Below are 16027 nucleotides of genomic sequence, written 5' to 3' on the forward strand. Positions count from 1 at the left end.
ACGTTCATTGCACTGAACTTTAATCACGGTCTTACATGCAGGCTTGCGACTCCGATGGTGGGGGGTGACTCACTTTCTGAAGTCGCGCCGTGAACGGCGCTGTGATCGAGTGCTCCTCGTGCGACAGAGATAGAAATAAATATTTCTCTCCCTCTCTCTAATGGCGCGAGTCTACTTTCGAAGTTATGTTGATCGAGCGCATTCGATAGTAGCGACACATAGGCAAGATGCCATACATTACAAAACTGCTTCAATTCTGTCTTACCCCCACCACTGAAATTCCAGAAAGTTTCAAGACCTGTATGAAAGACCGTGACTTTAACCATACTGGAATCCGTACGGCAGTGGTGTAGGCCGCGGAGAGAGAGATAGCAAGAACACATTTGAGTGTGCTAAGAACTAAAAAGTGAGTGCTTTAAAATGGGTAAGTGGTGTGCGGTACCGGGATGTAAAACCGGCAGCAGAACGGCAGAGAAACGTTCCGTATTCCGTGTGCCGAAAGATATTACGACCTGGAAAAAGTGGGAACAAGCAATACCGGGCATCGTAAAGTTGCAGCAGAGTGATATTGTGTGTGAGAAACATTTTAACGAGGAGGATATTGCTCGCGAATGGGTCAAGTACGACGCGAATGGCCGAGTAATTGCGCGAGTAAGTAAAATAAAAAAATTACACATGCAATTTCAAAATATTTGTTTTCAAATAATCTGCTTTTCCATCAAAGGTTTCGTACAAGTATCCACAGCTCAGAAAGCTTGCTGTGCCAACAAGATTTCATGATGGCAAGGAGAACTGTGAGCCATCGCAACTAGATTCTTCCAGTGTTGTTGATCAGAATAATGGTTCAATTGGAGCAATGTTCTCGTTTCCCATGAAATCGCCACTTCAAGAGTTCAGTGTGTACGCTGGTAAGTTTCCTTAAACAGGAAATATTTATTATATTGTTATACAAAGATATGGAATGTAGCTGATTGAGACATACATTTCTTAAGTTTTCATTGCAGATATTAATCGAGTTCCACTCGCTGTTCCAAATACTGGAATGTCATCTTCATCCATGTCAGTATCGAGCTGCGATCATCTGGGAGACAATTCATTGCTTTCTCAGAGGGCTACGAACGCATATTCATCTTTTGAGAATAGGGAACGTAAGTAATACTATTATCATAGCCAAGTGTTGAAAAATAAGAAACAAAAAAATTATTACTATTTTTATTGATCATACTGAAAATGCAAAATGTTACGTATATTTGTCACTGTGAAATTTGTATGAAAAACAGCTCCTGAAAAAAATTCTATATCAAATGACATATATACGTACGATTATTAAAGTTGCAACTCCTGAAAAAGAAATGGTCATTAATACTTACTATTGTAGAAACCTTCAATCTTGACAGAGATGAACGTCTCGTAGCAGATTCGTTGGGACGTTTGGAATATAGCGATCATGCATATGCAAAGCAAATGTCACATGCGCAAAGGAATGTAATTCCAGAAACCAGTACTTCTGCAGGTGAGTCAATAGGAGAAAAAGATCATGCAATCAAATAGAAGCAATATTAAATTTAAGTGGTGACATTGAATGAAATAAAAATTAGCTTAACTTTACCGTAACAGAAATGCCGGAAGAAAATGCGATCACGGACGAGGACTTCTCTGCGTACGTTCCGGAGGAATGGGGTTGGGCGAAGACATCTACTGAAATTGTTCAACGTACGATCTTTACGTACACGATATTGAAGGTGAAGAACGGCAAGCATTGTCCGGTAGCGCAGAAAAGTGTAACACTCGACGTGAACAAAAACTTGCAATATTTCATGTACGGCCGTCACATTGATCCGGAAAACACAAATTTGGAACGAATTTTAAACGGCAAAGAAAAGCTCAAGGATGTACTAGAACGATTTAAGGGGATGAACGTCTGCAGTGGATTAGGCGACATGAGCACTCAATTTGTACAAGCCGGTGAAGCATATGAAGACTACGTCGACAAATGGAGGTGTAACGGCTGCTCTCTGCTGTGCAAGAAGAAGAGATGCGACTCCTGCATTAACGTAAGGAAATGTATTCTGCAACGTACGGCACGGCTAAAGAATCGACCGACGTTGAGTCGAATTGGTGGCGTATCAAACACAGTAGACCGGCGTAAGTTTCAGGCGATGCGAATGAAAATTCGCCGTGAAACTCGTCGGAGATTTCGTGCACAAAATCGCGTGAAACATCTTATGTCCTGTCTGAAAGCACAAGAAACAAAATTGGCAAGACTGAAAGATCCTTCGGTGGACGTGAAATTATCTACGCTGGACATCTCGACGTCACAAAAACTGGTGGTGAAGGAGATTGTCGCCGCGGCAAGGAAAAAAGACGCCAGAAGTCGGCGTTATACCGACGAATGGGTAATGTTATGCATGCTCATGAGCATTCGATCGCCGAAGGACTACGAATTCTTGCGCAAAAACAATATCCTGCCTCTCCCATGTACGAGAACGATACGCAATTATTTCTCGCTAATTAACGCTAAATGTGGGTTCGATGAAGGATTCGCGAGACTCCTCGAGAAAAATCTTCGGAGTCGCAATTGGTAGCAATGAAATCACGCGGCGGTCTGATTCACGCGAATCACCATTTTTTCCATCTCATTCGTCGTGTAGAGGCGTCATTTGCAAAGTATTCCTTTCTCGTTGACGTCTTCGATGTTACCCTCGATGAAGTTCCTAATACGTACTCCTTCACATTTCCCTGTAAAGAGCACGCATCCGATATCCTGTCCTATGCGATAGTATACTATATTAGATTAAGAATGAGGCAAAACGCTCACCAGGAGAATCTGAAACAGACAAAGAAGTTTGTTGTAAAGAAAAAACTCGCCAAATTTACTAACGAATAAGTAGTGTAAATATACTATAGTAGTGGTGTAAATATGTCAAAGCGTCACTATCTGTTTCGAATACCTGCAATTCTGCGAAAATTTGAATAAAATTGATAAAATTGAAAGAATGATTTTTATTTTACCTACCTACGTTTTATAGTGATCGAAAAACAAACCTGTGAAAATTGGAAAAAAGCAATAGTTGACTATCCGTACTTACCTGCATCAAAAACTGGAAACCTGCAAAAACAAATAATAAGAATTTGGAAAAATTGAAACGGAGAAAATAAAAGTTTCAAAATCACTCATGTTTTTCGCATTTGTTTGGATTTAGAATAATTAAGATCTTATTGGGATTATAGGTATATGTATTTCATCACATCGAGTCAGTTTATCGGCATTTACGCTTTTTGCTAGACATAAACTGTTTCGTGTAGCTACTTATAGTCAACATTCCAGCGATGCCATCGTGGAAACCACGAATAGGACAGAAATGGAGTGATCCTCCCGGCCCCCCGCGTCCCTCGTCAATACGATTACCCGATCACAGCGACTCGATGCAGCTATTCGGAATGGCATCGCTAAGCGACCCACCCCCACCACCAGAGTTTCAAGACCTGTATGTAAGACCGTGGGACGGACTATGAATACGGGAGTAGAGTTTGGAACCAGGCTTGAAGTCCGCGACGGCTCTAGTGGCCACAGAGATGAGTAGGGAGATTGCCAATGAGCCTGTTTTTGGTGGTCTCAATTTTTCTCTGGTTTCGGCGCGCCACCTTAGCGGAGGGCCCTCGAAGCAGTTCCACGTTTTTGATTGGTCGTGTATATATAGTAATACTACGCGTGATAATCTGGAGCTGTGTTTTGGCGCGTCGACGCGCCACCTGAACCATATCCAGCGACTTGTTTTCCCCTAGGTTGTATCCGTCTAGGGAATATAGTTTGGATTGTTTAGTTTAGTTTAAAGAGAAAATGAGCGCCAACAAGGCGGACGTTGTTCTTTGCGTAGAAAAGAAATAAAGAACTTGTGATATATTCAGACCTGGCGTTCCGACTCGACCAATTCTAAAGAAAAACATATCCTGGATTGTCGTCAATCAACAAATAGGCTATTCTCCTTCTAGCAGTATAAGTTCTGTATTGCTAGAATAGGCTATTCCCCTTCCAGGAGCATAAATTCTATGTTCAGAACCATCGTGTAAACGTAGTTATACAAACTTCTTTCATCGCAAAACAAGACTCATTTGTGTAAGTGATAAAGTTCCCCACCCCCCTCCCAGATGTTTACCTACCAATAAAAAGAACACATTCTAACGCTCTTGTTTTATAAACAGTATGTTCAAAAATTTGATTCTTGTACTTTAAAGTGTGGGTCTATTTCTGTCGAACACGCGTTGGTGAACAGGGGATCGATTGTGTAATTCAAATGTAGTGAAAATACGAAAAGTGAATAGCTGTTAACCAATCGTTGTCTTTGTCTTCTTTTGAATCTAACACGCGAGTGGCGTGTAATAACTATTCATTTTTCGTATTTTCACTACTTTGATTAGCACAATTGATCCCGAGAGATAGAATAATACTTTTGCAAATGATAGTAGATTTTGGAACACACGCGAGGATCCAGATTGCTCCTATCTGGGAGTTTCAAATTACTTGGTGCTGGTATTTGATCCGATCCCTCATTGGAGAAATACAGCCACTAAGGGATAAAGAAGAATTTAACATTTCTTTAAACGCAAGTATATGCAGTTATTTATGATTTCGAAGCAAAACTATATTTACAGAAAAAAGTCTATATATATAGAGATCTATATGCTGCTTTATTATTGAAATTATAATTTTTTTTCTAAGTGAATATAGTCGCTTCATTCTTTGTTTCAAAATGTGTACATGAACATCATTCGTATCTTCTGCACGTTGAAATTATATTTAAACTAATTTAGTACGGTTAGGGATATACATGATGTAAAAATTGTGGATTATTAAAAATTATTGCACGTATTACAGTTTTTTCACGATGTCCATGAGTTCAAAAAAGAGTTCAGGAGGTAAATATTCAATTACTCTGACATGAATATAATTACATTATAAGTTGATATTTAAATTATTAACACTTTATATATATGATTGTGTATATCTATGATATCAAGATATCTATGAATCCAATGATAGTCACTAATTAATTATGACCCAAATAAAAGGTCTGTCGTTATTAAAGGTCCCTATTGCCACTTAATTACGCATACTCTTATATAAGATGTACAAAATGTGTACATGAACATCATTCGTATCTTCTGCACGTTGAAATTATATTTAAACTAATATGTATTTGAGTTTCTGTTATTATCTTGCAACAATAAATTTGTGTTGCACATATATTATTAAACACTGCAAACTCTAGTTTTTAATGCATTTACTATATTTCTTTTCAGAGTCTATCATCCCAGATAGTGCAGTTGTAGTGAAAGTGACCAGTGTAATAAGTCCATTTCATATACGAATATATCAAAAGGAAAGTTATTCTAAAAAACTTGATGAATTATCAGGAAAAATACAAAAATACATGAAAAGAAAGAAATTTGATGATAGTTCTACACATACTGAGGTCCATTTACTGGATGTAAGTAAAAATCTAAAAGCAAATATAAAATCATTTTTTATTGTTGGTACAAGTAATATTAAGTTGATCATACCTACGATTTATTCCCCAGCCTGTAATTGTACGTACTAAAATTGATAAGGATGTACACTCACCAGCATGGTGGTGTCGAGGAATTATTACAAATCCATCAGATGTTGAAAATATACAGTACAATGTGTTCTTACCAGATTATGGTATATCATTGGTTTTACCATCTGATAATTGTGTTGTTACACCACGGCATACATTTAGTGATGAATACTTGACATTCTCAGTTGGTCTACATAATGTTATTCCAGCTGTAACGGAATTGACTGTTAAAGATGATCAGCAAATTACTTTAATGTAGGTGTCTTTGGTCTTTATAGTTACAAGAAAACTATATATAAAATTTTTTTTCCAAAGCCTACAGAGTGAATGGAGTGCAGCAGCTATTCAATTCACCAAAGACTTACTGGTTGCATCCCAATGTATATATTTTGATTCTTGTGCTTTTGATGGGGAAAATAAACAATACGGAGAATTCTATCTACTCATAGATGACGAAATTATTTCTCTTAGTGAAACATTGGTATCTAATCTATTTGCAGTATACTTAGATAATGGTAAGTAATGCTTCTTAGTATTGTAATAACCAATGTAAATTATAAGTGGTTTATAATCCTTGCATTTGCAGATCTTTTAAGAGTAATTGATGATCCAAAATATAATGATAAGTCTCAAATTGTGCACTTTGACAATGGGAACATAGAAATTTATAAAAAAACCGATGCAAATGTAATTAATGGTAAACCAAATTTGAAAACACACAATAAACATAAGAGAATTTTCAGGAATACTATTGAAAAGGACTTACAGAAAATTTTAATTAAAAGTAATGTTAAATGCGCCCAATTTAAAGCAGTGGCAGATGCCAGATTTGCTTTTGGAATACATCAGGTACACACTCATCATTAAGTACGCGTACATATAGAATTATGTTTTAAATATTGTTTTCTTTGAATTTTACTAGGTGTTAAATTCTAAGTATATTACCAGACCTAAGCTGATACAATCCTACATATGGCCGGCTATCGCAAAAGGCTTAAATGTAGTAGCAATTAGTCCACCTGATTCGGGGAAAACTTTGGGATACGTATTGCCTATAGCAAGTATAATAGCATCTTATGAAACGGTAATAATCATGATACAATTTAATACAGTATTTATCAAAACTTAAGTAACAAAATCTTTTTTCTCAGTTACCAAAAGGAACTGAACCATTAGCATTAATTTTATGCTCATCTTCATCGGAAGTTTTTTGTGCACGTGCATTATTTATGGAATACTTGCAGCATTATCAAAATGTTAAAGTACTTGCAGGTTCTCATGGAATATCCGACAAATCATTTGCGGTAATGTATAACAAAATAAAAAGAAAATAATTATGTCATTATGTATTTTGGAATAATACTAATTACTGTGTTTAATTTTATTCCTCAACAATAGGCTCAAGTTTATAACGGTTGTCACATATTAGTGGCGACGCCGCCATTCTTGGCTCGATTTCTAACTCGAAACAGAAAAATATTGAAATTTCACAAACTCTGTCATCTAGTTCTTGATGGGGCTGATATTATTCTAGATAAACACTTCACTTCGGTAATTGATTTAAATATATTAAAGGATTATAATAAAGAACAACAACAAAGACACAAATTTCATACCAGGAGCAATGCTTGCTTACTAAATAAGTTACATAATTGTATTGCAGTTAGGGGAATTGTTCAAGATACATGACGTCATACACAATAGAGATCGACATGATCTAGATACGCCACTTCTACAAATTGTCACTGTGTCTAGACACTGGACTTCAATTTTGAGAAAATTCGTCATGACTTCGATGGATGATCCTTACACGTGTATAGGATCATTCATGGAAGCCGCCGTGTACGCCGGCATTAAGCCGACGCTTTGTATGATAAAATTACAAAATAAGACTCTTAAAGTATTACGTAAGATATTAGTAAACTTATTATTCTTGAAGACGAAAAGATGTATTTAAGCAATATTAATTCATGTCATGCTTTCAGAATATATTGGTGATCAGCCTATAGTGCGGAGAACCATGATAATCTGCAATGATACAGACGAGGTGATAAAACTTGACGAATTTTTACAGAAGCATTCTTTAACAACTTTATTAGCTCACGGGAATATGACTGGTTTTCAATTGGATGGTAAAAATCACTTTACATATTTTAATAGGCGAAACATTAAGGAACAAAATGTTATGACATTTTTCAGGCATTAAGGAACTTTGGAACATCAGTATACCAGGACGTTATCCAATTTTAATATGCACTGACGAAGTACTACCGGATTTAGAGATATCAAATATACAACATCTGATACACTATTCAATACCGAGAAGTACGAAATCTAAATTTTACTATAGATTCTCGACTTTAATGGATAACTGGAAAACAGTAAGTGTACTCGTAATAATATGGATCTGCCCGATTTTTTATACGAAGTATTTATTTTAATAATTTCTTTTTGTGTCACAGTCGTCAGGAAATTCCACTTGTGAATTGATTATTCTCTTAGACGAGACTAGCGAGTTACAGATTTCGGGAGTCGTAGATACTATGGAAAAATTAGGCATGAAAGTATCGGTTGACCTGAGAAATACGGTAGAGGTGAGGCCCAATTGCTTGCAATGATTAATTAATAGTTAATTCAACTCTTAATTAATTGAAGCGTAATTTATTCATAGCGCGTCGCCTACTTTCTTGATATGCAGAAGAAGGAATATGCGATCTGCGAATTTATTAAATCATTAGGTTCCTGTCCAAAAAAAAATTCTTGCCGCTACAGACACTGCGTGCTGAGAGAGACTGATGTGCCTACGACAGAAATTAGCATGTGAGTTATTATTTGTTTTATTGGTTATTTCTTATTAGTTAATTTATTAATAATTACTACTTGTAAATTCGTCCCCAGAGGCGATACTGCCAAGTTATTACTAACGTACCAACACGATGCAACACATTATTCAGCTAGAATATTGGAGTACATCAAAGCTGAAAATTCTGAAACAGTTGTCTGTTCGATTGAAAAGCATACGGAATTGTACTCAAAGATCCAAAAATATTATTCGAAACGTGATAACAGGTTTACCTCTTATTGCCTGTATTCATTTCTTTTGACGAAGTTCGTTAGTAAATAAAAAATTCATCAATTAAAATGGATAACTTATTGCAGGAGAATAAGCCGAACTATAAACGTAGGTGGGATCTACACTTTGGAACATACTGTAGACAGTTTCCAACGTGTTCAAATTTTGGACATAGTTGAGAAAGATAAGGAAGACATGCCTAATGTGGCGAGTGTTCGGTGTATTGATAGCGGTGAAAGAATATCAAGAGTTCGCGTGAGTGGTGTAAAAGGGATAATTATTGAAGTATCAGAATTTAGTTTTTACATTTAATTTTTTGTTTAACAGGTATCCCGCTTGTTAGAAATACCCGAAGAGTTAGAAATATGGTCAAGCAATATAGTGGAAGTTTTCATAACTAATCTTGCTCCATTCGATCTGGAGTATGTCTGGAATCGGCATGCCGAAAATATGGTTCATAAATGGCTGAAAGAATATTTAAATTCTACTTCTTACGCGTGTGGAAAGGTTGTTACTCAGTCTTCAACTTGTCAATATCATTTCCGTATTCAAAATAACGTATGCAAGTTAACCATAGTCTATCGAATGATAAAATTTAACATTAAAATCAAAAGAACATGGCTTTTTCAACATACATATATTTTATTTATCAGTTAAATCTATACATACATGCTCGTGTATATAAGCATGTGAATGGACACATGCAACAAGAATTCACTACTCCTACCCCCTTGCTCATTAATGTTTTATTATTCATGATATTCATCTCATTTAGGTGCAATTATGTTTGGGAAATACCATCTGGCTGAATACGCTGGAAATTCGTACTAAACTTATTGGCTATCCTGATTTGGTTTGTTCAAATCTGAAGACTGTTTTACTAGAAGAACAACAAGCTCTCGAAAACAATAATCACCTTCACAGTTTATACGCGCTATGTAAAGCTGGAGGATTGACGAGTATTAACGGTAAAAAATTACCGTGGACTGAACAGGTAAATTAATCTGATATCTCCGCAAGGTCTGTCTTTATACAGTAATTATAACATGAAATGCTTTATTCATTATGGAAAGAAAATAAAAGAACAATTTTGTATTTCTTGTTTTTCTATTAATAAAAAAATGTATTTTCTATGTACACTGTAGCCTCAAAATATTTAACACCATTAGTAGTTTATACTTTTGAACTTTGTACAATAATGGATGTCCACTAATGTTCATACTCATCGTAATGTTAGTTGAATAAAACACATGTTTCACAGTTTGGTTCAATTCGAAATACCATCCTCCTCTTTCGCCGATTTAAGTTGCTCTTCCGGTATTCTCATACTTTTATGTTTCTGGATATAATCCTCTATTTCTGCGTTCGATTTGCACAATACTCTTAAATTCGTTGGTTTCATCTTTAGCAGTTCCAATTCGATATACCGATTTAATATTGTTTTGTAGCCAAAATATAAAAGTCGTGGGGTTTGCATTAAATGCTCAGGTTTATATTCCTTATCAAACAAGAATTGAATAACATTTTTCAACTTCCATGGATCCATTTTATAAATGGCTGGATTCCTGTCGACGAAGTCTTCTGCATCCTGTTTGCTACACTGTAATTTTGCTGCGAGAAAATCTATGATGTTTGTATATGGTTCTAGTGCTTTGTGACGCTGTGTATTTCTTCTAAAAATCCTATACAAAAATTATTAATAGTAACTAATGTAATAATTACGATGTTTTGATCATTAAAGTTTACGAACAGTAAGAACTTACTCATTCAATGCACTTTCAGGACAGCGTACTACCCATGGCTTTATTGGGTTCACTCCAGCTTCAATAGCCTTTTTAACTCGCATCAATACAGTGTTTTCTTTGTATCTGAATACCCACAAATCATTCAATATATTTTCTGCTGTTACACCATGTCCTAAAACATTTTAAAGCATGAAGAATATAGTTCCCTGCATCGAAGATGTATGTCATTTCTATTTTGTGTTATTACATACCAATTAGAATATCTGTAATACCCTTTATTCTTTGAAAAGGTATTTTAAGTAAATATTTATGTTTCATAAGTATATTACACATAGTTGTTAAGGGACACTGAAACAAAAAATATAATTTTTAATCTCATGATATTGTTTAATGTACAAATTTAATTATACGGATTATACTGGTACCTGCAATTTTTCAGATAAGTAATGTATCCTGGAAATATTTGGTACCTCATTATCCTCTATTTTCATAAGGGTAACAAGAGTTCTAAGTTCTTTGATCTTCAAGTTAAAGAAAGGTATTGCATGTTTTAGTTCTAATGGTAACAGTTGAATATATCTAGCTTTGACCTTAATGACCTCTTTCGTGTCAGCAAGCAACCAAATATTGTTCTTGATACTCTGATATTGAATTCCAATTGCAGATAATGTTTCATAGTTCTGCATTATTTCTAAGCATGGTAGTTTCTGTAGTGCAGGGTACATGTGGACTGCACGTAATGCAGTACTTTCATTAATTCTAAGTAACTGCATTAGGGTTTTACATCCTATATGAATACTAGATTTAGACTCCTGAAGGAATTCATTGTAATCTTTGACTTCAGGTATAGCATTGACGTTTGAACATCCACTGTCATTAGAAGAATACTCATTGAATTTGCATGAGGATACTGATACCATGAAGTTCTTCCTGATATAATTTTTTGTTGGCAAAAAAAAGGATTTGCCATATGTTAAACCAATTTTTGTGATTGATGCTAAGTGTCTTGACATTATTGAATTATGCCATGAACAAACACCACATAATTTAATATCTCGATTATGCGGAAATATTCATTCGTACCTTAAAATATAATGTCATGTATATATGTTCATAAAAATTTGGAGGTTATAAGTTCATACTTCTTATTTCAATTCTGTCATTGAAAGTGGTAGATACCCAGTAATGTCCAGCCACAAGCAAGTTCAATATAGCGAAATATACTATAATATCGATTGGCTACCTTCTTTTCGTTCTTGCTTTATTCTTAATATACTATTATTGGCACTGTACAAATTAGCCAAAGCTAGTGCAACCCACAGACCACTCATTGGAGACACGGCACTCCCGTGCTTTAGACTGTTAGCACGAGCAGCAACGCCATCTAATCGATAGGTTGTATAAGTAACGTGATATATATAGGTATACCCCTGTATATATAGATATACAGGGGTATATATAGATTGTGACGTACTGGGCCTCGAAAAAGGGCCCAGGGTCTCGCAAATGCAGCTATCTCAAAACTACGGGAGAGGGGGAGGGAATCGAAGAAAGGGGACACGATGTAGAATAGAAAGAATATAATTAATAATGAAAATGCCAATACAAAGAAAAGAATAGAAACGAAAAAGATACTCAAACAGAAACTAGAATGGTCGCAACGTAATAACGCAAAAGACTGAACGCTAGACTAACACGCAACCAAAACAATACACGCGGGTGCTCGCTCGGGAGCACGCGGTGTCAGAAGGGACCTTTAAACGGGCTAGTGGGCGAGGGGACTCAGGGGGCGGGGGAGCAGGGTATTGGCAAGGGGGCAGGAGGGACAGGAGGGAGAAAACAACAACTGGGCGCCAGCTACTTGTTCGGCGTAGCACCGTCGAGTGACCTCAGAAGGTCCTCGAATATTTACACAAACTCGAAATGGCACGGCTAGCAGGGGAAGAGGTGAGGGGGTCTCAGGGAGGAAGGTTCCTGAACGCAAAATGGCTGATATAGAGGCGTGTATATATAGGTATACACGTGTATATATAGATGTACACATGTATTTATACTCACCGTTCTATACGCATCACCCTGAAAGTTTTCTAAGGTATTTTTAAAAGCATCTGCAATTATGAAAAACAAGTATAACCCTCGTAATCTTAAAACATTAATATGTGGTGCAAAAGAAAATATGCACAATTAATATGGTCAAACGATCGGGTCTCATTTTATAAAAGTTATAAAAGTTATTTATTGAATAAAGATACGATCTGTTACTACAGTCGCACTTATAGTAACACTTACATTAAAATCATTAGCAGACGCAATGATGGTACTACATTTTTCCTTAGTATTGCCTTAGCCGTGCGAGGTACATAGTCTTTCAAGGAAAAATGTAGTTTACACAAATGATAATTTTTATTTAAAAGCTATGAATCGATATGCCTCAGCATGGGGTTGCACATTGCTTCTACCCAGACCTTCGATAGCTCCAAGTCTTTTGGGAAGCAATGAGATCCCACTTGTAGATGTGATGCGAAGCGTAGATGCGAAGCCGTCGCCGAATCGGAAGACAGTGACGCACAGGGACTTGTTTACACAACAAACTTATTTTCTGCAAAATGGCGACTGCGCATTGATGCGCATGCGCACGCCACCGCTGCGCCATCTGATCGGTAGGTTGTATAAGTATTCTATACTTTACTATAGCCCATTTGGAGTGTCACCCCCCTGATAGTACTGGACTGTTCACTGTTGCCTCAGAAAGTGTAACCGGGAATAGAAAGAGAGAGCAAATCGTAAGGACAATTCTGTCCTTTTCTATCATTTTTCTATTGGTCGAAATTTTTCTGGATGGAAGTGGTTCAGGACTGTAATAGGCAAAATAAGAACCATGTGAAAGATTATTCCGTACATCTAGAATATACGTTGTTACAGTCGAATCTTGGAGACAGAAGTGTTTATACAAATTTAATATTACTTTAAAAAAATGGTGATTCGCTGTCTTAAGTGTGGGCTATCGCGAGACCTGTATTTTGAGCCCAATACGATACGCTTTCACAAGTAAGTAAAGTAGAAATATAACCTTAAATTTTATAGTTAACATAAAATTAAATCAATTCTTAAACTTATAAAATATATTAATAAAGTTCATCATAAAACATTCATTTTATTGTGCGAGGTTCCCTTATTCCTGATTCCGCTCCTGCCCAAGAGAAGGACAGAACGGTCCTGACGATTCGCTCTCTCTTTCTATTCTCGGTTACACTTTCTGCGACTACAGTGAGCAGTCCAGTACTATATGTCGATGTTACAGACGTAATTTCCTCATCCTGTGACATATGAAAAATATGCTTTTTCGTTTTCAGCCACAAGTTAAAATAATTGTGGAATACCTTTTGAGATATAAAAAATTTGATTGATGGAGATAATCAACCAATAAAATGGTTATATTTATATAATCTTCATGATTTACAACAATATGAAGGTATCCATTTAGGGAATAAATTATAAAGTGCATACATCAACTGTAGAAAATAAAAAAAGGAAATTCGACTAGCGGTTCAAATTTTTAAAAAATCTGTTTCGGATTCTCTCTTATTTTCTAAGAATACTTTAATGTTAAAAGAATTCAGAGGGTGCGACGGAACAAGAAAAGTTTTGTTAATTTTTAATGATATATTTGATACATTATATTCAAAAACCATGTAACATTACATTCAAGCAGGTTTTAAGTTACCAAAATATGGATATGATAATGGGTAAATTTGACAAAGTTAAGGAAAAAAAGAAAATGGTAAACTATTAATTCATTCGTGACCAAAAACTGATTTTTAAAGGTTTCTCGTTTGTATTGAATGTGCGTTAACATTGATTAAATAATTTTGCAAGGAAAATACTTATTTAAGATATATTCCCTTTTATAAATTGAGTCAAGATCATGTAGAATCACTATTTGGATGTATTATACATCACTGCGGAGAAAGTAATAATTATACTGTGAAGCAATTTAAAGCCGCTATGAAAAAGATTTGGGTTCACGCAGATGTACGTAATTCAAAGACTGGCAATTTCAGTTCCTTAGAAGAAATATCAACTTTACACTTATCATCTGCTGGTAAAATAAGAAATTCTGAAGCTATAAATTCCACATCACGATTATTACAATTATATGATAAGTCGAGTGAAAACTATAACAATAATATTCAAGTATTTAGTAATTTAGCTGACGTTATTACTCTTTGTCGAAAATATAAAACAGAAATTTAATGCGCTATTCATACCAAAAAGACGTTTATAATTCGAAAATTACATCAACTCAAGTTTTGAAACAATTTATTATCGATTTATTAGAAAATATAAATGAACATACTGAGGTGTTTCACGATTGTGGAGGAGTTGGAATTGCAAAACTTTTGCAAGGGTTTGTGCACTGGGTAGGCGTCTTGATAGGAAACAACACTTGACAAAAGTAATGTCGATATGTTGTTTCATAAGTTACATGCTAGAAAGTCATTTAATTGCTACCTTACTCTCTCACAAACTTATAACTGTATACAGTGTTTATTATTGTAAGGCAAGAGACGAGCATTCGTCACATATAAGTGTATGTATCTATCTTTTCCCTATTTTAGTCTCTAAGAGAAGAAAAGACAATTACAATACAGCAGATTGCACAATGCTTCCGGTGACTGTAGACCAGCTAATGAAAGAAATGATAATGGTTCAGAACCCACAAATGATCACAATGATCCCTTTTGCTGAACTTATTAGCTTTGGGAGGGTTTTAACTCGGACAGCTACTAATTACGATGACGTTGGGAGCTGAGTCTTTCTGGTGGGTTAGTGAGGTGAATTTGTACTCCTGATAGTTCTATTACAATAACTTCACTGCAGGATGATGCACAGATCTTTTTGCTGCCCTTCCTGATACTAAGGGGCGTCACAATGATTCCTTAGACCTGGTAAGGACTGTGGGGAGCTCAGACAGTTACTAATCACAATGACGTTAGAAGCTGAGCTTTTTAAGGATATGTGTTTGGTGCTTGGTCGATTTCTGACAGCCTTGGCACCATGAATTTGCTGCAGAAGATCAACAAGGATGGCAGGTTTCCTGATACAGAGATGAGAGACAATGCTCTCTGATTGTGAGACCAAGAGTTGCCAAGGACGAGCTCCCACAGTTTGCCGTACAATACCGTTCACTGGTTTTCTCGGGAGTGCCGGATGGTTTTCCCTAATTGATTTTCGGAGATTATCATTGTTAAGACTTTATTGCTCCTTGTCATCTTTCGGTATACGTTTGTTGTTCTGACTGAATCTGACCACAAATCTAATAACGAATGAATCCCTGTGGAGGAACCCACTGCTTGTATTCTCTAATAATCTCACCAATGGAATACGCACGGTATTACCTACGTTGAAAACTTCTTGAGTAACTTAGTAAGAATTAATATAAGTCAACTAATTGTAAGATATTTCCGACTTAAGGTAGCTATACTGCTTCACCCTAGTCAAATCAGTGCTAAATTTTTAATAACGTTTTTACAATTTCTAGTGGCCTAATTAACAGTTTCGAGGAATTACTCACGTAACAGCATAAGTTCTTAATATATAAGTACATT

At 35.8% G+C, this 16027-nt stretch overlaps 3 protein-coding genes across 14 annotated transcripts; 2 read left to right on the forward strand and 1 right to left on the reverse strand.

The window, feature by feature from the left end:
* Positions 1-96: 96 nt before the first annotated feature.
* Positions 97-2994, forward strand: LOC107267604. Of its 3 annotated transcripts, XM_015739535.1 has the most exons (6): positions 97-651; positions 725-908; positions 993-1148; positions 1379-1513; positions 1618-1742; positions 1879-2202. In XM_015739535.1, the coding sequence occupies exons 1-6, from the start codon at positions 421-423 to the stop codon at positions 1897-1899; spliced, it is 852 nt and encodes a 283-aa protein (XP_015595021.1). In that variant the 5' UTR covers positions 97-420; the 3' UTR covers positions 1900-2202. The 3 variants fall into 3 exon arrangements, with proteins under 3 accessions (XP_015595021.1, XP_015595019.1, XP_015595020.1); XM_015739533.1 differs by having other exon boundaries at positions 1618-2994; XM_015739534.2 differs by having other exon boundaries at positions 1005-1148; positions 1618-2994.
* Positions 2995-3805: 811 nt separating this feature from the next.
* LOC107267603 (putative ATP-dependent RNA helicase TDRD12) lies at positions 3806-9810 on the forward strand. 6 transcript variants are annotated; one of them, XM_015739530.2, is made up of 19 exons: positions 3806-4117; positions 4465-4604; positions 4877-4917; positions 5302-5489; positions 5581-5855; positions 5916-6115; positions 6187-6449; positions 6523-6684; positions 6752-6904; positions 6999-7151; positions 7264-7507; positions 7586-7732; positions 7800-7981; positions 8063-8194; positions 8272-8420; positions 8499-8669; positions 8760-8928; positions 9001-9180; positions 9449-9810. In XM_015739530.2, exons 3-19 carry the CDS (start codon positions 4887-4889, stop codon positions 9674-9676), a joined length of 3027 nt encoding a protein of 1008 aa, XP_015595016.1. In that variant the 5' UTR covers positions 3806-4117; positions 4465-4604; positions 4877-4886; the 3' UTR covers positions 9677-9810. The 6 variants fall into 6 exon arrangements, with proteins under 6 accessions (XP_015595016.1, XP_024940706.1, XP_024940707.1 ...); XM_025084938.1 differs by having other exon boundaries at positions 4468-4604; XM_025084939.1 differs by lacking the exon at positions 4465-4604.
* On the reverse strand, positions 9762-11816 carry LOC107267609 (transcription termination factor, mitochondrial). Of its 5 annotated transcripts, none has more exons than XM_015739546.2 (5): positions 11598-11816; positions 10844-11501; positions 10670-10766; positions 10437-10590; positions 9762-10355 (listed from the first exon to the last, which is right to left on the reverse strand). In XM_015739546.2, the coding sequence occupies exons 2-5, from the start codon at positions 11429-11431 to the stop codon at positions 9941-9943; spliced, it is 1254 nt and encodes a 417-aa protein (XP_015595032.1). In that variant the 5' UTR covers positions 11432-11501; positions 11598-11816; the 3' UTR covers positions 9762-9940. The 5 variants fall into 5 exon arrangements, with proteins under 5 accessions (XP_015595032.1, XP_024940713.1, XP_015595030.1 ...); XM_025084945.1 differs by having other exon boundaries at positions 11662-11815; XM_015739544.2 differs by having other exon boundaries at positions 11561-11815.
* Between the last annotated feature and the right edge of the window lie 4211 nt (positions 11817-16027).

Source organism: Cephus cinctus, unplaced genomic scaffold (assembly GCF_000341935.2).
Source record: "Cephus cinctus unplaced genomic scaffold, Ccin1 Ccin1_scaffold0421, whole genome shotgun sequence".
Classification (NCBI taxonomy): domain Eukaryota; kingdom Metazoa; phylum Arthropoda; class Insecta; order Hymenoptera; family Cephidae; genus Cephus; species Cephus cinctus.